This window comes from Plectropomus leopardus, chromosome 22 (genome assembly GCF_026936395.1).
Source record: "Plectropomus leopardus strain MGB_pleo_1.0 chromosome 22, ASM2693639v1, whole genome shotgun sequence".
Taxonomy (NCBI): domain Eukaryota; kingdom Metazoa; phylum Chordata; class Actinopteri; order Perciformes; family Serranidae; genus Plectropomus; species Plectropomus leopardus.
In genome coordinates, this window is record NC_142197.1 from 2,452,936 (window position 1) to 2,476,699 (window position 23,764).

General features: G+C 41.4%; 1 protein-coding gene across 23 annotated transcripts in view; it reads left to right on the forward strand.

Annotated features, from left to right (window-relative positions):
- celf2 (cugbp, Elav-like family member 2) overlaps positions 1 to 23,764 on the forward strand; it is a 282,005-nt gene that overhangs the window by 150,816 nt on the left and 107,425 nt on the right. For all 23 annotated transcript variants that reach the window (XM_088072822.1, XM_088072819.1, XM_088072820.1 and 20 more), the window contains one exon: positions 21,157 to 21,353. In XM_088072822.1, coding sequence (XP_087928948.1) covers positions 21,157 to 21,353 — 197 coding nt within the window. The remainder of the gene's footprint in view (positions 1 to 21,156; positions 21,354 to 23,764) is intronic.

Sequence of the window (23,764 nt, forward strand, 5' to 3'; positions counted from 1 at the left end):
GAGATTTCTGGCTCAGAGTTTGAGGGAAATGACCTGGAAAGATTTGTATGGTAAAATCAAATAAATTTTTACTAGATAAACCTACAGCTGAGTTAAGGTTAAAAAAAAAAGTTCACTGAAACACATCATGATGAAACTTTCCCAATTAAAGCATTATACAGTAAGACAGTAATTTTTTGGAATTCAAGTTTTCTGAGAATTTAATTTAAATATCCAAATGAGGGATTATCTAGTTAAATATACACCAATTTGCATTTCGAGAACAGAAATCTGAGCCAAATTAAAAACCTAAATGTGCATTTTGGACACTTTTCTCTACTTATCTGAAAGGAGACATTTTATGAAAACAAAATAGCCCAAAATCTTAAATTTGACTCACACCCAACTTATTTAAAACCGACACTTTGCCTGTCTTGTCAAACTGTGATGCTTTGTGTGCTCTCCAGCGTCAGTTTTGGATAATCAAAGACAATATGTCAATTAACGCCTATTACATATATTGGTTCTTTTCAAAATAAATTTGAGTTTCACAGGAAATGTAAAAAAAAAATTGTTTTTTCCCCCCTGTAGTGTCTCATCTTTTTATTAGCAATTAGCTTATTAACACTGACCGTGTGGTTGATCATTGCACCATAATTGTGAAGAATTATTATGGAGCTTTTTGGCCCCTTTTACGTCTTTTTTTTTTCTTCATTTTGTGATATATTAACACAGTGATTCGGGCCAGCCTTTCCTGTTGCTAGCTGGCGAACATAGTGGAGAATTTAGTAGCTTAAGAGCTGGATGTTTTCCGTCAGGAGTTGGTGGAAACCAAAACGGAGCTAAAAGGAGAGTTAATGTTGGTTTTGTGTTCATTTGGTGGACTGAAATATGGTTTTCAGTGACAGAGTCGCTTGAAAGGAGGCGACTGTTTTCTAATAGTTTGTCACAGAAACTTTATACGCTGTGGAATTGGTGGTGTGTCGGTTGGTTTTGATGTTTTTCTGCCGTCTTGTGGCCTAAAAGCTCCGCAGACTGGATGTCTGAGTCATTTATCTGATATGAAGGGCATTGTGCACATTTTTTGTTGCATAACTGATGTAGAATTGATCAGTACAGCCCTGGTTGTTTATGGGCAGACATCTGAATAGATGCATTCAGTTTGAATTATTCATAAATATGTACTTAAAAGTGTTTTATTATTATAATTAGGATCGTTATTATGTGGAAAATGCTATTATTATTCCCTCAGTGTGAGTCTGTCTCCTGATGGTCTAACTGCATTTTCAGAGGCTTTTCAACTCTGACATGAATACAGTTCTGAGGAAAATGCTGACTTAAATCCTAAAAAAAACAGATTTTAAGATACGGAATATGAGCCCAAAATGTCAGCTAGATAAAGTCTACAAAGTGTCACTTTTGGCCTTGAAAAACCTTCACTGTAAAATCTGACAAGTGAATTTTACTTGAGAAAAAACAGGAAACTGATTGCCTTAAGTAAATATAACTATTAATGTAAATCTGTTTACTTTATATGTAATTGTTAAGTTTACCTAAACTTTTTGTTATATTTATGTAATTTTGTAAAGTTGCAACTTAAAAATGACATGTTTGTTTGTTGAATTATTCTTTCTAAGCTTTAGCAACATTAGTAAACCAAGTTGAGGTTGCTAAAACTGATTTCGCTTGTCATTTTTAAGTTTCAACAACTTAATAACTCAATTCAATTCAATAACAAAATTTTAAATAAACTTAACAATTAAATGAAAAGTAAACATAAATTAAGATTAATAGTTATAATTAATGACATTTTCAAGCTAATTGTCCTCCAAGATTATTTTAAGATCATCTTGACAGAGTTTACAGTGTATGTGTTGATTTTAGTGTTTGGGAACTCACATAGACACTGAGCTGTATGGACACACACACAAACACACACACACACACACACACACACACTCAGACATGCATAATCAGGCGCTGCCGCTCCTCTCTCCGCTCTATCAGCATATGTCAGCATATGGCTCCCTCCTCAGAGAGACTGTTGAACAGACTGATCCAGGTTTGATTTTGCTCTGGAGGTCCTGACCTGGGATGGAGGGCAGAGAGGGAAAGGAAAAAAGGAAAGGAGAGAGGAAAGGAAGCAGCTGTCAGCCTGAACTCTCTCCTTCAGTTGACTGGCCTGATGCTGGATTGTTACTGTCAGACTCCTCCTCTGTTCAGCGCACACACTTTTCAACTGTGTGTGTGTGTGTGTGTGCGTGTGTGCGTGTGTGCGTGTGCATGTTAGGAAACATACAACCATATTGAGCCATCTGTTCCGGGGCTAATTGGTATGCATGACAATGTTTTTCCAACCCATAAAACCTAATGAAAATGAACACCCCACCCGCCCTAATATCCCTTAATGCTATCACTCGCTCCCCGCCCCGCCACCCCCACCCACCCTTCCTCCTGTACAACATTACAGGCATAATTACACTGTAGTGGGCATTAGCAGCCCCTCTTCTGGAGACACTATCAGTCTAGGAGGCAGGTCCAAACATCGGCGATGTCCTGCTGCTGGCGGTGATCTATCGGTCCTCTGAGGTCAAACGCCCTCCCCTGCAAACTTGGCTCAGAGTGTGAATTGTTTTAATTTTAAGGCGTAAAGTATTTGGAAACTCGCTGCAGAAATGTGCAAGTGATTTCCTCCCCAACGCTGACGGCACGCTTAAGGAATCATGCGGACAGAGAGGGACAGGAAGCAGGGAGGAAGGGGCATAAAAGAGGCAATAAATAGATGAATGACATAAAAGTCAAAAGTGTTAGAGGTTTTATTAATTAATGAGTAATTAACAAAATAACCCTGACCTCTATGTGTAGTGAAGCACAAAATGAGATAATGGAAATCAGCAAAATAATACCTTAAATGTGTTTTGCAATTTATCATTTCTATCAATAATTTACTAAATTTATCAAAAATAATTTGAAGAACGATATGCATTTTTTTTGGACTTGTATTTGACACTTGGTTTCACAAGACTTGAGATTGAACTTGGACTTGCCCTCATTGAGTTTAGACATGAGTTGATATGTATTTTAACAGACTTGAGACTTGACCTGGACTGTCCCTACAGGCCCTAAAACTTAGACTATAATGGACTTGGATAATCCCTGAGGGACCTGACACTTGACATGGATTTTCTTTTAAGGGCTTCAGACTTGGCTTGGATTTTGCGACATGTCCCGGATTTGCACTATAGGCCCTAAACTTGGACTAAGATTTTCCTTTTGGGAACTGAGACTTGGAGTTGGATTTTACTTTTAAGAATTGAGACTTGACCTTGAATTCATCTTTGGGAATTGACTCTGATTTTTCCCTCTAGGAACTGAGACTTGGACTAACTTGGATTTAACTTGGATTTTCCTTCTTGGACTTGAGATGTGACTTGTATTCTCCCTTTGGGACACAAGTCATGATTTGATTTGCTCTCTAGGACCTGACACATGACTTAAAATTTCCCGCTAGGACCTGAGACATGACTTAGATTTTCCCCTTAGGACAGGCATGTCAAACTGGTCCAGAGGGGGGCCGGTGTGGCTGCAGGTTTTTGTGCCAACCAACCAAGAGCACACAGTTTGACCAATCAACTGTCTGAAGACGGAGATCAGTTGATTAAATGAGTCAAGTCTGGTGTGCTGCTACTTGGTTGGAAACAAAACCTGCAGCCACACCGGCCCCCCTGTGGACCGGTTTGACATGCCTGCCTTAGGACCTGATCTTGAACTTGGACTTTGTTTTCAGGACCTGAAACTAGACTTGACACTCGGTTTGACAAGACTACTTTCCTAGACACGTGACTTGACTCTTGCTCTGGTAACTCTGACTTGTTAAAATCTGAAATTGACTTGCATATTTATTGACTTCCTTGATACTTGTCTCAACAAGACTTAAGACTTGGACTTGTCAACTCTGGTAATTTCTAGGACACATGTTTTTCCATCAGATTAAAATCGTGACGTCTGTGTTGATTCTGTAACGTTTTGGACGTCTCAGGACAAAAGTGGAGCAGTGAGCAGAGTTACAAAAGAAAAAAAGTGGCGAGAAAAGAAAGAAAAAGCGGGATAAAGGGGAAAAAAGAGCAGACGAGTGGATGGATTTGGCAGCGTGCAGCTTCGTTCACATGAATCACAGCGGGGAAACGCTGGACCGCAGCCCGGGTCGCTCACTGCAGTTTGTGCGAGTGTGTTTGTGTTTGTGCGTGTGACGCCACGGCGAAGAATGTGGACAAAATGCCCAGTTGTTTTGTGTATTTAAAGGGAGCCGGAGGTCATACACACTCGGCTGCAACCACCATGAAATGATCTGCTGAAAATTACAGTAAAAACAAGAGCTTGCAGATGTGTCCTCACGAAGACAAGCTCCGACTCAGAAAACTGCCCGATAAAAAACTGCCTGTCACCACCGTGTTTTTTACTGCCACCCCGACTTCCACTCCTTCCCCTCAGAGGTCAAGTGTGTGTGTGTGTGTGTGTGTGTGTGTGTGTGTGTGTGTGTGTGTGTGTGTGAGGAGCATTAATGGAGGTTTATTATGGTGTCAGTGGCGTTCTCAGCCTGTCCTCGCCACAGGAACACACAGAGCGCCCTCTGAGCACCTGCAGTTTTGGCGTGTTTTGGGGTTTTTATTGGCGTCATGTATGAAAACAGCAGCCAAACGCTAATAGAGGTGATATCCGGATTTTCTTTTGTCTGAAATCAGGTGCATTAACTGTGAAGGATTTTGTATTTTATGACTCTGCTTGAACTGGAAATCTGCATTTTTTCATTTGGACTAATGGTGTTGGCTGCTCTGTAAATATATATCAATAATTAATAAATGAAATGACATTCTCAGTTTGAGCAAACTTTAGACTTGACTTGGGTATTACCTTTTGAACCCGAGTCATGACTTGGATTTATCCCTCTAAGACAATAGACTTTACTCTCTTTTGGACCTGACACTTGACCTGGATTTGCCCTACAGGCCTTAAAACTTGGACTAGGATTTTTATTTTAGAACCTAAGATGTGGACTTGGAGTTTCCCTTTAGGATCTAAGACTAGACTTGGAATTTCTCTTTAGGATTCGCGATTAGAGTTGGATTTGTTCCTTTAGGCCCCAAAAGTCAGACTAGAATTTCCCAGTAGGACCTGAGACTTGAACTAGGATTTATCCCTTTAGGACCAGAGACTTGACTTCAGTTTTCCCTTTAGTAACTGGAACTTGACTTGTTTTTTTGTTGTTTTTTTTCTTTTAGGCCCTAAAATTTTAACTAGGATTTACCCATTAGGACCTGAGCTTTCACTTGAATATTACCTTTGGGACCTGAAACATGACTTGGATTTGATTTGAGGGACTTTGATTTTCTGTTTTGGACCTAAAATTATCTAGGATTTCCTTTAGTACCCTTCAGAGTCTTGACCTGGACATTATCTTTTAAGACCTGAGACATGACTTGGCTTTGCCTTTTAAGACCTGAGACTTGGACTTGGATTCTACCTTTAGGCCCTAAAACTCATCTAGGATTTCCCTTTAGTACCTGAGTCATGACTTGAATTTAAAAAGACTTGAGACTTGACCTGGATGTTTTCCCTTAAAGACATGAGACTTGACTTTATTTTCCCTTTAAGACCTGAGGCTTGACCTGGTTATCACCTTTAATATCGGAGTCATGACTCATGATTTTCCCTTAAAGACCCGAGGCTTGGCCTGGATATTTTCCCTCTAAGTCCTGAGACCTGGTTTTCACCTTTAGTACCTGAGACCTGGGAGCAGCTTCAGTTTTGGCAGCACGTGTGTGTATAGTGGTTTATATTGGCGTGCTGTGTGAAAACAGCAGCCAGATGCTAATCGAGGTGATATCCGGGCTTTTGTAACCTTTGTGCGGCGAGCGGTGGCGAGGTTTTACTCACAATGGGACGTAATTGTGCTGCAGTCAGTTCAACAAATGTACTGGTGCTGTTAAGTCAGTGGTGTTTCTGTGGCTGGCACCCGGCCGCCTTTTCTCTCCCTGCTTCTCTTTGTCTCTCTCCGCTGCCCTTATTACGCCATTTTCTGTGCCTACTCTGTGGTTTTCTGCTCAGTCGTCCCCTTTAGAGGTGTCACAGCCGATGTGCGTGAACACACCATGGGGATTTATTGTTCAGGCAGGGCGCCGCGGTGGAGGTGTAACGTGTTGTTCAGGTACTGAGGATTTACAACAAAGATATTCAACCAGCCTCACCTGGAGGACACTTTTACAAAAAGACAGAGGTCAGGGGACAGAAACAGCAGCTCCACACGTGTTTCTAGGATTTGAGGACATTTTGAGATTTAGAGACATTTCAAGGATTATGAGACGTTTCAAGAAATTAAGGACATGGACAGGAATTTTAGGGATTATAGGATGTTTTTAGGATTTTAGAATATTTCTAGGATTTAAAGATATCTCTAGGATTTAAATACATGAATTATCAGATGTTTAAAGGAATTCAGGGCATTTCTAGGATTATAAGATGATTCTAAGATTTTAAGATTTTTCTTGGATTTTAGTACATTTCTTGAATTTAGGATGTTTTAAGGATTTTAGGATGTTTCTTAGATTAAGCAGGTTTCAGTGATTGTAGGACCTTTCAAGAATTTTAGGACATTTCTAGGATTTTAGGATATTTATGGGATTTTAGGACATTTGAAGAATATAAAGACATTTCTAGATATTTAGGACTTTGCTGGGATTTTGGGAAGTTTCTTGGATTTTAGGAAATATCTTTGATTTTATGACTTTTCCTGTATTTAGATGCTTCTAGGATTTTAGCACATTTCAAGGACTGTTGGATATTATTATAATTTTAGGAAATTTCCTGGATTTTAGGACATTAGTGTCTTATCTAGGACCTCTGTCGGGGGTGTGGAGGATACTCCACTGGCACTTTTTGGTCAACAAGCTCTATTTTGATGCTGTTTTATGCTCTCTGACACTTCATGGATACTAAAAGTACAAAAACAATTCCCAGTGTTAATCTCTTTATTTTTTATTGTGAATTGAAAAAATGGTTGGGGTCCACCTGGCACCCTGTCAGGGGCCAAATTTGGCCTGCGGGCCATATATTGAGTATCATCACTGATTTACTGTAAAACACATTAACACATACAGCCAAAAGATGCTCCGAAGGCCCTGGTGACTTTTTTTGCCTGGCGTCCCAAATCTGGGCCGGTTGAGTTGAACCGGTACCAATCTGATATGATTGCCCTCTTCCTGTCCGCTGTTTCTTCTGATGGTTGGAGCGGCATTGTTGGCGCGTTTTGTGGAGAAGCATTAGTCAAATGGGCCATCATCCCCGTCGGCGAGTCGGATGATGACTTTTGGCAGAATGCAGCAGCAGCTAGATGCCAGACAATCAGCGCCATTGCCATTTCATCACACGGTCGCACACGGACGCACAGGCACGCACGCAGACTCACACCGCAAACAAGCTGTTTCTCATTAGGCCCGCAAACATGAGAGATTGAGCGAGAGGAACGTGAGGTGATGAAGGAGCGGAGACGGCGAGCTGAAGGATTTCCTCAGCCAGAGATAAGGAAGAAAAAACGGCCGTTGCGCAAATCTAACAAAGAGTCAAGGGTGAGCGTGCACTGTAGCGCCGCCATCCAAAGACCACCTACCCCAACACCAAGGGCCCCCAGCCACCCTCACTCCATGCCCCTCCGACACTCCTGTTCCCATAGCAACAAGACACGGAGAGGAGGCGGGGGGTGAAGACGAGAGGAAGTGTGCTAAAGATTAGGGTGGAATTTTGCTGCTGCTGCTGCCTGGATTTGACCAATCTGGTGTTGAGGCTTTAAGATGCTCTAATTCCTTTTCCTCTTCCTTCGCTTTATCACGTGCACACATGCACACACATGCACACACACGCACATACACCATGCAGGGACTTCAGGTCAGGAGCTAGGATGCACAATTTTTGGGGAGATAATTCAAGGAACTTGCACTGTTGAAGTGGAAGTGGGACAAACTAAAGCAGGTTTTTCTTTTTTTTTCCGGCCCCAAAATAGAAAAACACACACAACAACACACAGGCTACATGATGCAGTTTTGACAGGAATTTTCCCCGTGGGAATATTTTAATTTTTATCTTGAGCAGAGGTTATGTGATCTCTTCCGTGTGTTTGTTTGTAAGCTTGAAAAAAAGATGAAATTCACACCAAGAGGAAGAATATTATTGATTCTCGTGACCTTCTGACCTTTACTTCAGTGCCACCAGTAAGCACGGCTTTCGATTTTACAATGAGAAAAATCTCCTTATAAACACCATGTTGTTGTCCACGTTTGTGATCCCAACGGGCACAAACTTATCGAGTTTTGGTGACCGGATCAAACTGGTACATTTATTCATTTATTGAATATTTCAGGGAAACATTTCATGTCATCCGGGTTCAATATAACCCTCGATAAAAGTTCACATAAAGAGCGAATGCACAGAGCAGAGTGCAAGGTGCATTTTTGCTTGTAGTAAAGCTTCGGCTATTATCAATTGTTAGTTTTTGAAGATGAGTTTCTTTGTCAGTTTACTTGTTTAGAGTCTGAACTAACAGTTGTTCTCATTATCGATCATCTTATTTTATTTCCAATATTTGATTTATCTTTTGTCTATAAAAACAAGCTTGAGTGATTTTCCAAAAAAATTGAGCAAAGTATTTTTTTTTCATTTGTGAACTTGTCCATTATTGATAAATTGTTTCAGCTTCACTCATAAACACGGGCGTGCGTTTATTTTTCCATGTTTGGGGGTGACACATTTTAACCGAGGATTCTGGGGAGATTTCCCCAAGAAATGTGGAGCTCCGAACACTTCGTATTCTGCTTTATGGCTGCTTTTTATGCACCAATTTGTGGCGCAAATGTCATGGTGCAACACTGCATAGTTGCTTCATCTTCTTTCCATTTTAGGGCGGATTGCAACATTTGCTTTTGAGGTTGCAAAACTATTACCACCTACTTCTTTAGTTGTTGCGTCAATGAGTTGCGCTCTAAAAGTTTCTCAAACTAAAAGTCCTCTGAAACTTTGTGTTTTTCATTTGGAGGGTACAAATGCATGTGTCCTAAACACTGAGGGGGACTATTAAGCATTTTGAAATAATTGAAAATAATCAATTCTGTACTATTTTTTGCCAACACTGATTGATATCCATACCCTGAAGAAATTAATAAAAATCAGCAGCCAAAAATGCATCCAGAGATCTAAATCTTTACTGCATGTGGTTGAAAATGTTCAGCAAAAATATAAAGTTTTAGTTATAGATTATTTCATATGGACATCACAGTAGCATTAGAAATGTACATTTTTGTACAAGAACCAGATAGCAAAATATTAATTTGCAACACCTGTCTGCAGGAGTCCATAAGTGAACATTGTAGTTAAAGGACCAAATGTTCCTTTCAGTTACTCACTCTGTGTTTCGTTGAATTCATGAAGAAAATGTTGGTTTTCTTTCATGCTTCCGGGATGAACAAGGAATCCAAAAAATGGACCATTCTTGATGAATTGAAGTCATTAGGGTCCATGTTGCTCAATAGATTGCAAAGTTAAAATGCATGCTCTTTTCCAGGTGTGTTACCTGTATGTGGAAATATTTTTAAGGTTTAAGCGATAAATGCATGTGTGTTGTGAAGCACCTGATTGGATAAATGAGACCTGGATTATGCTGCACCATTTGTGTGAGTTTGTAAACAGATGTTTTGATATAGTTTTGTTGTTGTTAAACTTGGACCTCATTTACTTCAATTAATCAAGAATTTTTTGCCACAAATTTAACAAAACGCAGAGTGAGTAGTTGAAACACAAATGATGTTTTTGGGGGACTGTTCCTTTATACATGTTGGTATGGCCCTTTAATGCTTTATTCCCCAGTTTTCTGTGGTTCAAAAGGTCTTTGTCAATCAGAGTTTAGATGTGAATCTATAGTTAGCTCTCTTCTACAGTTCAGAGTTCAGCTCCACTATCAGTGCGACTCGCTCTAAGTGGATCTCCTCCTCCGCTTTCTCAAGGCTCTCGGGAGTACATGAAATGCAAGTGTACGGGAGGAGGTGGCACGCTGACAAATGCATAGTTCAAGCTCCTCATCGCAACTTAAATAACGTACACACAAGCAGACAGGGTGCAGAGCGCCGAGTAAGATTTGTACGGCCTCTGAAAGGACCTCATTCATCAAAGAACATGCTGTTTATGAGACATTTTTAATGGAGTTGAGAAAAACCTTCAGCTTGAATAGAGATATTCAAATAACTTTTTTAATACAAGTGTGGAGTTCTTCTCTTGAGCTCTCAGCTGTGATACATGTACAGTTATTTCTGTTTTAGAGTCCTCTTTGTTTATTTCAAACAGAGCAGATCTGTTTAATATGGTTCTCACCTGCATTTAATTTCAGTTGTGTTTCCTGTTGGTAGTGAACAGCATTCAGCTCCTCTTGTGATGAGCGGCGCTTAGATTATTCTTAAAGTGAAGAAATAAGTGGAGAGGGAAACACAACTGAGCCGCTGATTATCTCTCAAAGGAATTAGTGAAACAAAAATCTGATTACACTACAGATAGAGTCGAGAGTCTGTATCAGTTGATTCAATCAGAGTGAACTGTCGGCTTATTGAATTAGAATCTTTTCTAAAAATCTATTTGCACTTTAAACTGTTTTTAAAATGCAAATTTTATGCAGATTCACTTTTTTTTAAATCTTATTTTGTTTGTTTTTCCTGTCATTTTGATACATTTTTTTAAAAGATTTTGCTAATAATGATGATCAAAAGCCAGAAAATAAAAGCGGTGAGAGCGGGAGTTTATTCTTGACCTTGCAAGCTCATATTTATGATAAGATATTTTATGATTCACTTAGTGTGATTTTCCGGAGCTTTTTCAACCGTAACGGTGCTGAGATAAGGTCAAATATGACAGAAAAAAGCTGTTTTTTTGTGACAGTTTTGCCCATTTTTGTGATGCTATGTCGGCAATAGCTGTGGCTGAAAGCATTTGTTTTTGGGTTTTCCGTCCCATTCTTGCGACCGTGATGTCTGAAGAACACCTGGAGGGAATTTCTCCAAATTTGGCACAAATGGACACTTTGACTCAACGACAAAGTGATAAATTTTGGTGATCAGAGTACAAAAGTCAAGTTCACTTAGACCTTGTTTGTCTCGTTCTTTTGAACGTTTTGAATGTATTAACATTTGGCACAAACGTCCACATAGCCTAACCAATGAACTGATTAGAATTTAGTGTTCAAATCAAGACCACTGTGACATTACATCAGACTCATTCTTTCGAATGCAGTATCTCATGAAGGCATTTAGGAAGTTTCCTCAAATTTGGCACAAACATCTACTTGGACTCAAGAATGAGCTGTTGAGAATTTTGTGGTCAAACGTCAATGTGATCTCAGAAAACATGTTTCTGGCCATAAATCAAGAATTTATTGAAGTAAACTGTAAGTGAAACTTGACTGGTGACTGGAGGCATACAGCCTTGTGGTCGTTGTTGTAGTTGTATTTACTTTATGTCTCTTTGTGGTAATTTTGAGTGTCCAACTGGTCTGTAATTTGAGTGACATTTTGTTGATTAAGGTCAGCGGGGCGCCTTGACACTTTGGGCCCCTTGGCCTGCGACCATGTTTAGTAATCCATCCACGCTGACACCTGGTCGCTACCTTTTTATAAGGCCGGGATGTCACCTGATGCACAGAAAATAAGAAGAAAATCAGGCAGAGTGCGGAGTCTGTACAGGAAAATACACCGTCTCACACTTCTAGTGGGTCATAAATGATGACTGAGAGGATTAGTTTTGTATGAGCATTGTTTCTTTTTAGGAAAATCCTGCATTTTCTACCTTAAATATCAGTATTTTTCTCAATAGAATGGCAGTTTACATTCATATAATTATAAAGAACATTTAAGCATTTTCATCCCAGCAGGCACTTTTCCAGCTAAGCAGGCTTTTACATTGCCATTAATGTTCAATATGATTCAAGTTTCCATATCAGAAAAGATCCCAACGCTGCACGGATCATCGCCTGCAGTATCTAACGAGGCGGCTTTATTCCTGAGGAAACACTGTCGGCTCCTCCACTGTGTCATACATGCAGGAAAATATGAGAAACAAGCAAAATGAGACCCATTTCACTCGTGTGTGTCATGCATCAATGTGTTTTCTCCGTACTGTGTGTGTACATATGCGTGTGTGTGTCTCCTCTCATTAGCGTGCGCCGGCGTGCGGCAGCTCGTTAGCACAGAGCTAGCTGAGCGTCGGGGCACCGGTGCAGCTTCATTAGCTACCGTGACATTTATCTGATCGTTTCCCCGCATCGCATGTGCTGCCACGTCTCCATGGCGACCGCGAATGCGAACACACATAAAGGCAATCACACACACAGAGCCAGTTCCCTCAGACGGTCACAGTTATTCATAGATGCTGGCTCCATCAGAGCTCCCTCCCCCCTGCAGCAGGAACATTGATAATGAATATATGAAACGTGCTGTATACAGTGCGAACCAGTGGCTGCCGTCCCAGCGCTGTTCCCGAGGTGGGCGGAATATTGCTCATTGTAAAGTTCAAGTGAATCACAGGCAATATCACACTCCCTCGTTTGGCTCCGACAGGGCCCCCGGGAGCCAGTTTACCTCGCTGTAAGTCAGTTACAGAACAACTCAAAGCGTTCCAAATAAATCAGTCGATACAGTACGCCACTCATTTAGTTTGAGTCACTAATCCGCCTCGCGCCGCCGATGACAAAATCAGTTACAGACGGGGAATCGGGGGGGGAGAAAAGCACGCCTCTCGGGGTGTGTTGTGGTGAAGTTGCTAATCTTGTTTACAGTTTGATGCAGCAGCAGAAAATATTCAGCGCGATGAAATGAATTGTGTGTGTTTTTCTTGATGTGTCTGTCTCTGCTCGTGGCTGTCTGAGGTGATAGTTTAGGTGTGTGTTAGCTCCATTTGGGACCATCTTACCTTCAAATAGGGCAGTGATACTCAACTTATCAGGATCCAGATCTGGACTCTGATAGGGTGCCATGTGGCCCCTCAGACATTTTCTAATTTACAATAAAAATAAAGTGATTCACACTGAGAAGTGTGTTTTGTACTTACATAAAGTGCCAGAGTGAATAAAACAGCATCAAAATAGAGCTTGTTGATCAAAAAAGTGTCAGCGGAGGATCCCCCACACCCCCCGACAGAGGTCCTCGATAAGACACGAATGTCCTGTACTCCTAGAAATGTCCTAAAATCCTAAAGACATCCTAAATTCAGAGACACATCTTAAACAAAACACAATTGTCCTCAAATCCTAGAAATGTCCTGAAAATGTCCTTATATCAGAGAAAGGTCCTAAACTCCCAGAAATGTGAAAACATGAAATGAAACATCCTAAAAACCTTAAAAATCCTAGAAATGTCCTTATGTCCCAGAAATGTCCCAAAATAGGAGAAATGTGTTCAAAATTCCTAGAAATGTGCTAAAATCCTAAAAACGTGTAAAATCCTTCTCTTTTCCTTTTCTTGTCTTTTTTACTGATTTCTTGGTAATATTTGGGTCATTTCTTGTTTCTTATTTCCATTTTCCCCCAAAGAAATCAAACCAAATTACTCAGGTTTCAAATAGTTAAAATTTGTGGTTTTTTTGTTCTGTTTTTTTTTTTTTTTAAAAAAAAGGTATTATTTCTTAAGTTTCATAACATTCAAAAAAACTAAAAAGCTGATAAGGACTGTGTGGGTTTGGTGTAATCTGTTTGTTGAACACTGACCACTCTGCCCACCTGTTGGCGTCGGATGTAAATGTTGCTAAATCCCGGTTGGTGCATGGAAGAACGTGACATCATGTGTTTTTTCTCGGTCTCGCCCACTTTAAACTAGTGAGAGAGAAAAGTTAAATAGTGTGAAGTAACACAAACTGCTCTGTCTTTGACAGCATCCCATCATTCATAGCAGAGAGCTAATTAAGAAAACAAGTGCCACTGAATGACTCACTGATGCGGTTTAATGATTTTCCGAGTTCACTAGTTGTTGTGACGTACACCAACGCTTTGTGAAAATCAATTTGCAGCCTTTTATCTCTTTTTGCAAAAACACACCAAATCATCATCTGTTTGGGAAACAGGCTTCATCCCTTCCTGATATTTTATTGGGGTATACAGTATATGACGTTGTGGTGCATGCTGTGCACTATATAAATGTTACTGTTAAGAAAGAGGTGCCCCTGTATTTATGACAGTATTGAAAAACATACCTTCAGAATTGGATGGTGGATAAACACACATTAATACCAGGTGTGAATGTAATCAGGTTAAATCATATATATGAGACACTTTTTTAAAAATTTGAAAACCATTGTACCAATATCAAATACAAAGTACAAAACTATGTTCCAGTATTTTTTTTCCCCTCCCCACCCTCTTTGTGGTGTGTTACAACAGAAAAACAAAACCCACCTTATCTTAACAACAAAAAAAAAAATTAAATATACTTTTGGAATTACTGCTTTTACTGCTTTTTAAAACCATTACAAAATTTTGTATATGACGATAACATGATCATAACAACATGATACATTTGTGTGTGTGTGTGTGTGTGTGTGTGTGTGTGTGTGTCTGTTGAGCTCTTCAGTTTCGGCATCCTCCACATTTTCTGTCTGTGTAAAAGTTGTGTAAGAATCCGTCAAGGTGTGTATGTGTGAGGAGAAGCAACTGTCCAGCTCTGAAGATGTGTGTGTGTGTGTGTGTGTGTGTGTGTGTGTGTGTGTGTGTGTGTGTTTAGCATGTCTGTACATGTGCGTGTATCTAGGTGTGTGTGTGTGTGTGTGTGTGTGTGTGTGTGTGTGTGTGTGTTTAGCTGACCTTGGCTGCCCTGCTCCCTCGGGGGGGAACTGATGTTTCTCACTCTGCTTGTCAACAAGATTAGTTCCCCTGTGGGACCGTTACACACCCTGCAAACACGCTGCCAATGAGAAGAAGTGTGTGACAGCTCGGCCCTTCTGCGAACCCACTGAAGTGTGTGTGTGTGTGTGTGTGTGAGTCTGTGTGTGAGCGGTGTTTTGTGGCGTGTGTGCACTGCGATTGAGGGGTTAAGGGAGTCAGAGAGGATGTGTGTTTTAGAGCAGAAACAGAAGGGGAAAACAGCAGGGGGATCAACGCAGCCAGCCCGAACTGCAGCCCGTGTGTGTATGCATGTGTGTACGTGTGTGTGTGTATATGCATGTGTGTGTGTGTGCATGTGTGTATGTATGCGTGTGTATATGTGTGTACGTGTGCCCGCTTTGTGAGGGAGCCCACGCTGAGCTCTGAGCTGTGCTTACTCCGAGACCTGGCTCATCTTCATCCGTCTCCTCTGCGCTCTCCCTCTCTTGTATTCCCAGTCTCCCGCGCCTCGCTCGTCCTCTCCGTCTCCTCCTCCTCCTCGCCGTCTTTTTGTAGCACATTCCTGTCGGGCTGCATGTTGGCGTCCAGCTGTGAACAAGAGGAACAGAAGGATAGCAGAACATTAATGTATTCCAGGTAGCTCCTCGCTGTCACTGTTTACTCTTCATCTGTGGAGGGCGGCGCTTATTCCCCTTATTCCTGATAATATCCTCCATATATGGTTTGATCGTTGTCACTGGAGCATCGCAGCAACGCAGCTGAGGACAGTGACAGTTCGTATGCACTTAAAGCTGCACTACTTGTTTTTTTATAAAAACTATAGGGTAGGGGTGGGCGATAAATGGAATATACTCGATGTTTGCGGCTTGTTCTACTTGCAATGTATAAAATGACTATATTGTTAACACTGAATATAAATTGTCGTTCCTTTAAGCCACCACATTTTGGTTCCCTCGCTCTCTCCTGTGGCTCTCTGCGTCTCTCTCTCTCACACACACACACACACACACACACACACACACACACACACAAACAAAGCAGGGCTTTTGCAGAGCTCCAGACTGTGACTATTTTGTCACATTTTGTGACCATGAAACACTACTGCGACCTGCAAATACTGTTAATATCTGAACTGGAGAGCTGATAGTTTGTTTCCAGCTTACAAAGGATAAATCATCAGGTTTAAGGGCGCTGCAGTATCAGTCTAACTCACTGAATTGTAGTGGCGGTAGTGTGAGCAGGTGAGGCAGGTGCAGAGCTCCAGTCGTCACTTTTCAGTCACATTATGTGACCACGGAGCACCAGAGCGACTTGCACAGTATTATGGTACACCAGGCTTTTTAAAAAGGAATGTTTTTCAACATTTTAATAAATTCAGGTGCTCCCCTTTCTATTAAACTCAGTGTATGTAGTGCACCACTTTTTTTTCCAAGCTGCTCATTGGTAATTTTTTTGTGTTTTGGAAAGAAATCAAACCAATTTTCTTGGTTTTCAGATGTTTGAATGCTTGTGTTAGGTGTCTGAATGCAGCACGAGAAATCTGACGTGAAAGGGTTAAACGATCCACATACATTGTGTGAATAAAACAGCGTACATGACTTGAGGAGGACAGAGACTTTCTCTGTGTCCAGCCTCAAGGCTTTATGCTAAGCTAAGCTAACCACATCCTGACAGACATAAGATCGATACTGAGCCTCTCCTCTCGTCGTCTCAAAGAAAGCAGATTAGTGCGTTTGCCAAAAAATTGTTGAAACAATTTCTTTAATAGCTGGGACGTCTGAGGAGCTGTGAACGTAAAATAAAGATGATGAATGAAAACCGAAATAACCGCCATCAGGTTTTATGGTCAATATCGTGCAGCTGTAGTTTGGAAGAACGAGCCGGCTGTCTAATGTGAGTGTGAGGTGAGGGAATAACGGCCCTCAGCAGCTGCTTCAAAGACCCACACACACACACACACACACACACACACGGTGGGTGTAGATGGGCCCTCAGTCACGGCCCCGTGCTGCAGGGAGACCGGAGTGATGGAAGCAATAGTTAAGCCATTAAGGCAAACAATTGGCTCAAATTGAGAGGGAGAGAAAGAGAGGAAGAAGAGGGAGGGAGATGGAGAGGCTATGGCAGGAGTGGATCCACTCAACGACTTAATCCGAGCCCCAGGACACTCTCCTGCTGAGCTTCACACACTCGCACAAACATCTACACACACACGCTAAAGCTCTGTCTGCTTGCAATAACACCTTGTCAGTCTTGGCCACGGGGGCGATGGAGGAGGCGCTCATTCCTTTGTAGCGAGGAGACTCCCGAGCACCTCGGGGAGAAGACGGGGTGGACAATCTACACAAGACAGTTCTGCGTGCGGACGCCTTATGGCTGAAAGTGTGAACCGATTCATTGTCTTAGCAGGCGGAGTGAACGCGGAGGGAGCACAGGGCGGACAGTGTCCCGGCCGAGAGGCGCTCCTCTGACACTCAGGGTTCAAACACGCATAAAAAAAACAAACTGGAAAAGTCTTGGAAATATTTTTTACAAATCTTCTTACCCACAGATATGGAAGGCATGTTTGCTTAAAAAAATCACCAAATATTAAAAAACAAACAAACAAAAATAACCAAATTGTTCCTTATAAAATGTAACTAGAATGTCAATGAAAAGAAATCTTTGGTAAATAATTTAAAGAAATAATCCCAATTCCTCAAAAATTGGAAAAAAAATTTTAAAAAATCCTCCAAAATGTTTTTTTTTTAAAAGACAAAATTTTGAGAAAAAATGCCACCATTTTCTGTAAAAATCGCCACAAAATGATTTTTAAAAAAAATGACAAAACTCTGTTTTAAAAAATCACAAATCTCAAATTATTCTTAACTTATTTGCAAAAACTTTTAAAAAGCAAACATTTAAAAAAAGATTGCCAAAATTTAACAAAAAAACAAAAAACACATCAAAATGTTTTCTTTAAAAAAAATCTCAGTTTTTCTTAAATCACCAAAAAAAAATTTTTTTTAATTTTTGCCACATTTTGCCAACATTCATCATTTTCTTTAAAAATCAGCTGTAAAGTAAAAACAACATTTTTAAAGATCTGTTATTTTGTAATGAAACAGAGCTAATAAGGCGTATCAGCGGTCATTTCGGAGAATGTATGGTCTTGAAAATTGACCGTAAAGTCATGAAAAAGTCCTGGAAATGTCTTGGTAAAATGTGTATGAACCCTGAACACTGGCTATTGTATCGTCTCCCCCCGTGGACACGTCCAATCCCCGCAGGCCTCACACAAACATCCAACAATGAGGGATTGTCTTCAGCTATTCTTTCACTCTCACACACATCAGCTCTGTGTGTGTGTGTGTGTGTGTGTGTGTGTGTGTGTGTGTGTCAGAGGGCGAGGGGATGATGTGCTGCAGTCTGAACCCAGAGACCGCGGCAGCTCGTCCGATACAGTCGTTGATGTGCCCAAACATCCGCCGGTGATAGGGACGGTTACTCCTCGCCAACGCCGCCGCCCTTCCCTCCCTTCCTTCCCTATCCCCCCTCACCCCATCAGCCACCACCCTCGGGGCTCCCTCGTCGCCGGGGCCCCCGCGATTTATCGTACAGCTTAGCGAGGAGCGGTTGTTGCCCTCGAGGACTGTTAGCACCGGTTTGGCTCGTTGACTCCTTCTCCGGTTGTGGCGTTTTTATTTGACATGTCCTTTAAGTCCTTTAAAGAATTGGGCGTTTCTGCCGAGCGCCTCGGCTCTTTCTGCAAAAGATGGATGGCTCGCGTTCAAAGGTCTGGATGTTTTTTCCCTCCCTCCCCAGCCTCTCTCCATATCTCTCTTTCCCCTCCTTCCTTCCCTCGCTCCTTCTCTCTTGCTGAGCTTTATAGGGTGGTATTAGTGTTGTCAGCTAACCAAGCTCGGGATTTGGCTTTGTTTTGTTTTTGCCTCTTAAGATAATGCTCTTTCTCTCTCCTGCCGAGAATAACAAAAGAGAAAGTAGAGCAATAAAACAGCACAGCCATTGACTTTGGTTTCATTGGATTGGTTTTCAGCCATCTTAAATAGACCACAGGCCTTGATGGCAGTCATGTGTGTGTGTTTGTGTGTGTTTGTAGCCATTTGATTGTCCTCAAAACAGTCACGCTTTGCCTCACACGTCTCTGTAGGGCAGTGATGCTCAACTTACAGCCCGCGGGCCAAATCTGGACCCCTGATAGGGCGCCAGGTGCCCCCCAACCATTTTCTAATTGATAATAAAAATAAAGTGATTCACACTGGGAATTGTTTTTGTGCTTTTAGTCTCCATAAGGTGCCAGAGTGCATGAAACAGCATCAAAATAGAGCTTGTTAATTGAAAAAGTTGCCAGTAGAGGATCCTGAACACCCCCGACAGAGGTCCTAATGTCCTAAAATCCTAGAAACATCTAGAAATCCAAGAAATATCCCAAAGTTCTAGAAATGTCCTAAAGTTGGAAAAGTGTCTGAAAATTCTGAAACTTGCTTAAATCTTAGAAACATGTCAAAAATCCTAAAAATATCCTAAAATCCCCAAACCGTACTAGGATGTTTCTAAAATCTTAGATGTTTCTAAAATCTTAGAAATCCCACAGTCATTTTGGGGCCGCTGCGATTGGTCCCTGGCCTGTGGACGCTCTGCGGGCGGAAGCGCTTCACCTCTGCTTCACGTGTCTTCCAGATGTGGAAACACAAGCAGAGCGATCGGCGTCTCGGCATGTGCGCCCTGTGAGAGGGGCCCCGAGGTTTCGCTGTCCAGGTTCGGCAGCTCTGATCCCTCACACACAACCTCGACAACAACAGCCCGACAGCAGAGCCCGCACGCATTCATAAAGTGTCTCCGCTCTCCGCCGCCGCTCCTACAACAGCATGTCAACAAGTCCGGTGAAAATAAAGACCTAGCTTTGTATGTTGCTTCTGTTGTGCTGTGAAATAGCAGGAATAAAATCAGTGTTTCTGGCATCCTGAACAGATCCGACGCTGCATCTTTACTATCAAAAACCCACTTTTAGGGTCAGCGTGATATGTCACTCTGCTGCTGTGTGGTGTCAGTACGTGGGGAAATTGCCAGCTTCAGTGGTATCAGTCTGTAAAGCCTGTATTGAAAGCTGCCTCACTCTGCTGTAAGGAGAGTTTTTATTAGTGTTGTGGCGCTCAGTGAGTTTTACTGCCGCTGTGACGGCCTCAAGACTCTTTTTAATGTTGAAAATGAAGTTTGTGAGGAACTGAGACTTCATGATGATCTGCAAAAACACTTTACTCAGCATCATATCTCACGAACAGAACGCAGGATATTAGGTCAGATGCTGAACTGGTGACAGTAATCTGTAATCTGTGCTGATTTTGGAGATCTTCTGTGTGTGAAGCGCCCATGTTTTCACCAGGTGGGTTTCCATTAACCCTCAAATTGTGCAAATTGAAATTGCTAATATAAAATACACCTAATAGAAACACGTCAATTTCCAGAAAACTCCCGTTTAGCACAAAGAAGGTTTTTTAGTTTTCTAGGTCACATGATGCTACAGCTATGTGCTTGTCAGCATGAACTGGCTCCCATGATGCAGCAGGAGCTACAAGAGCTGTTATTGCATCACATAACTCTGAGAAAGTTGAGCGGATCATCTGGAAGTTTTGAATCCACAATTCCTCTGTGAAATCGTGGACTATCAGCTACCAGAAATCCCTCGTACGAGGCCGCTCCCACGTATGAGGGGCTCGCCTTTCCATCATGGCTCCATAACACACATACGTGGCCTTGGATTGGTGGCTGCAATACAAATAAAGCTGCTAATGTGTATAACATCCATCGCCATGGTTACCGGGATGGTCGCAGAACATCACTCAGTGGAAACAATCATCTTTACATTGAGTTTTATCAACAGTTCAAAAATATTGCTTAAGTTTTGCACACATCTGTAATGGAAACTCTCCTACTGTCATGGATGTAAACTGGAGGTGCAACTTTTGTCTTTCTCGTTTTGGGGGGGAGGGGGTTTGCATTTATTGCAGAGAAAGGTTAATGGTGAAAGGGGGAGGGAGAGGGGATGAACTGCAGCAGAGGTCTGAGGATACAGCTTTTAAACATGGGGCGCTACCAAGCGAAGTGCAGTTTGATTGGTGCACGGAGGCATACGAGCGAGCGGCGGTAATTCTAGTTGTGCCTGAGTGACGAAGAAGAACAACAAAATAAAACTTGGACAACAAGTCTAAATTTATTTGTCATTGGTGTAAATGTGTTGTATTTCTGCGCTCCTGACGTCCTCTCCTCCGTGTCTCCGACAGTAACGGCACGGCCGGGAAGATGAACGGGGCGCTGGAGCACTCGGACCAGCCAGACCCGGACGCCATCAAGATGTTTGTGGGTCAGATCCCGCGCTCCTGGTCGGAAAAGGAGCTGAAGGAGCTGTTTGAGCCGTACGGCGCCGTCTACCAGATCAACATCCTCCGAGACCGCAGCCAGAACCCTCCACAGAGCAAAGGTACGGCGCCACAGAGCGCGCTCACACGGGCGCTCGCCTCTTTTCTTTGACTCAATTTAATCAATTTATTTTCCTCTCAGAGGGAAATATTGTTGGTTTTACTCGGCTGCACTGAGCCGATGCCTGTCGGAGATTCACAGATTAAGAATTTATTTTATTCCTTCACTCCCTTCTTCTTTTACTTTCTGTCCTCTGTTTCTTTATTTCTCCTTTCCCTTTTAGTCTTTCTTCCTTTCAGTCTCCATTTTTCACGCTTTCCTCCTTTTCTTTTCTTCCTTTTTCTTTCAGTCTTTCTCCTTTTTCTTCTCTTTGCCCCATTTCTCTTCTTACTGTTTTTCTGTTATTCTTTTCTTACTTTGTCCGCTTAACTTCCTTTTTTACTTAAATTCCTTCTTTCTTCCTTAATTCCCTCCTTTCTCTCTTCCTTCTCTTCTTCCCTGTCCTCATTTTTTTCCACTTGACTCATTTCTCTCTCTCTTTCTTCCTTTATTTCTTTTATTTTAATCCTTCATTTTATCATTCATTTTTTCTGTCCCTCCTTCCCTTTTACTCGTTTCTATTTCTTTCAGCCTTTCTTTTCTTTCTTTTGGCCACCATTTATTTTCTTTCTCTTCTTGATTCTGTAATTCTTTTCCTACTTTTTCCCTTTTTCTCCATCTGTTCCCTTGTTTTTTCAGTCTTTCTTCTCTCTCTTTTTCTTTCTTTGTTTATCTTCTCTCATACCTTCTTTCCTCCCATGTTGTCCTTTCTTTTTCTGTCCTGTTTCTTTAAGTCTTCCTCTTCCCCTCCATTTCTTTTCTTTTCTATCTGTTCTTCATTCTAATATTGTACACTTACATCATCCCACTTTCCTTCCTTTTCTCCTTCATCCTTTTCCAAATTTCTTTTCTTTCTTTTAGCCCCCTTTCCTTTCTTTTCCATTTCTTGCTCTCCTCTTTCTTTCTTCATCTCCCTCCTTATTTTGATGTCTTTCTTCATGCTATTCTTTCTTTCTTTCTTTTTTCCTCCTTTTTTTCTCCTTTCCTTTCTGTCACCGTAAAGTATAGAAATTATCTTCACTGTAACTATATTTTGATATTTGTTCCTCTTATTGTTCCCATCTTAATTTAAGAGAAGGAGACCAGAGATGTGCGTATGAAATAATGCAGACGTACAGTGACACACTTAAATGAACACAGAGTGTGTGTTCACCTCCACACAGACGCAGCGACGGTCTGTGTGTGTGTGTGTGTGTGTGTGTGTGTGTGTGTGAGCGGGCCGTCCCACCTAGTTAATGGCAGAACAAATGATATATGTGCGAAATTACACGAGCAAACACACATTTCGTGCACCATTTGAAGACAAAGACTCGCCCCGCCAGACTTGCACAGTCAATTGTGCGAAGCTGCATGATTTGCAGCTATTTTCTCCCATTCCTTTTCTCTTTCCTTTGATGAATTCGTCAAGTGTGAGAGCAAACAATAGAGACAGCAGCAATGAGCGGGCAGACAATAGCGCTGCCATATTAACAGGCATCAGCCGGAGTGGGGGCTGATGACACTCCTGATGAGACATGGAGAGTGGGAGGAAAGTAAAGAGAGAGAGAGGCTGTGCTGCCATCAGACTGTGAGGAGAATTTCAAGTTTCAGACACCAAACAAAATCTGAATAAAGCAGGGAAACACTCGTCTGCCAGAAAAATGGAATTGAATCAAGGATTAATGTGCATGATTGATTGATTGTTGACAGATTGACTTTGACAATGTTTGCACCGGAGAAACACTTCAGTTATTATCAGGGCTGTACCGAATACTTCAAGCTTCATTCACAAAACTGACGTTTGAATCCTAAATCAGCATTCGAATGCTGCAAAGCTTTTATTTCACCCCTTGATTCAGTTTGTGTAACCCTTTGAAACCTAACAAAACTGGCGTAATTTTTCTCAAAAATATTGAAAGAAGGCAATAAGCATTTCAACAAGAAATAAACCCAAAATAAGCAAGAAATTAGTAAAAAAAAAAACAAAGAAATTACCAGAAAATGTGCAAAAAATTAAAAATAATATTAAAATTTCATATATATATTCTTGTTGCAACATCATTTTAAGTCTTTAATATAAGTAATTATAACCTTTTTTTGGACATTTTACTCTTTAAAAAAAAAAATCTAATAATTCCCTCTCCCCCTTTCTCTTTTTTCCACCTTTAACACATCTCTTGCATTTTTTGGGACATTTCCTGCATAATTGCAGATTGCCTCACTATCTCCAGTTGAAAAACATTTTGCCGCTTTGTCAGTGGACTTAAGCGGCTATATATTACACTCTGGGTATCCTTCTGCGTCTGCTGTTGATGTTCTGCGATGCCGCTACTGTGATCTCAACACAAGCACATGGTGGGAGGCCGCTGGTTGTGTTTAGGCAACAAAAGCACA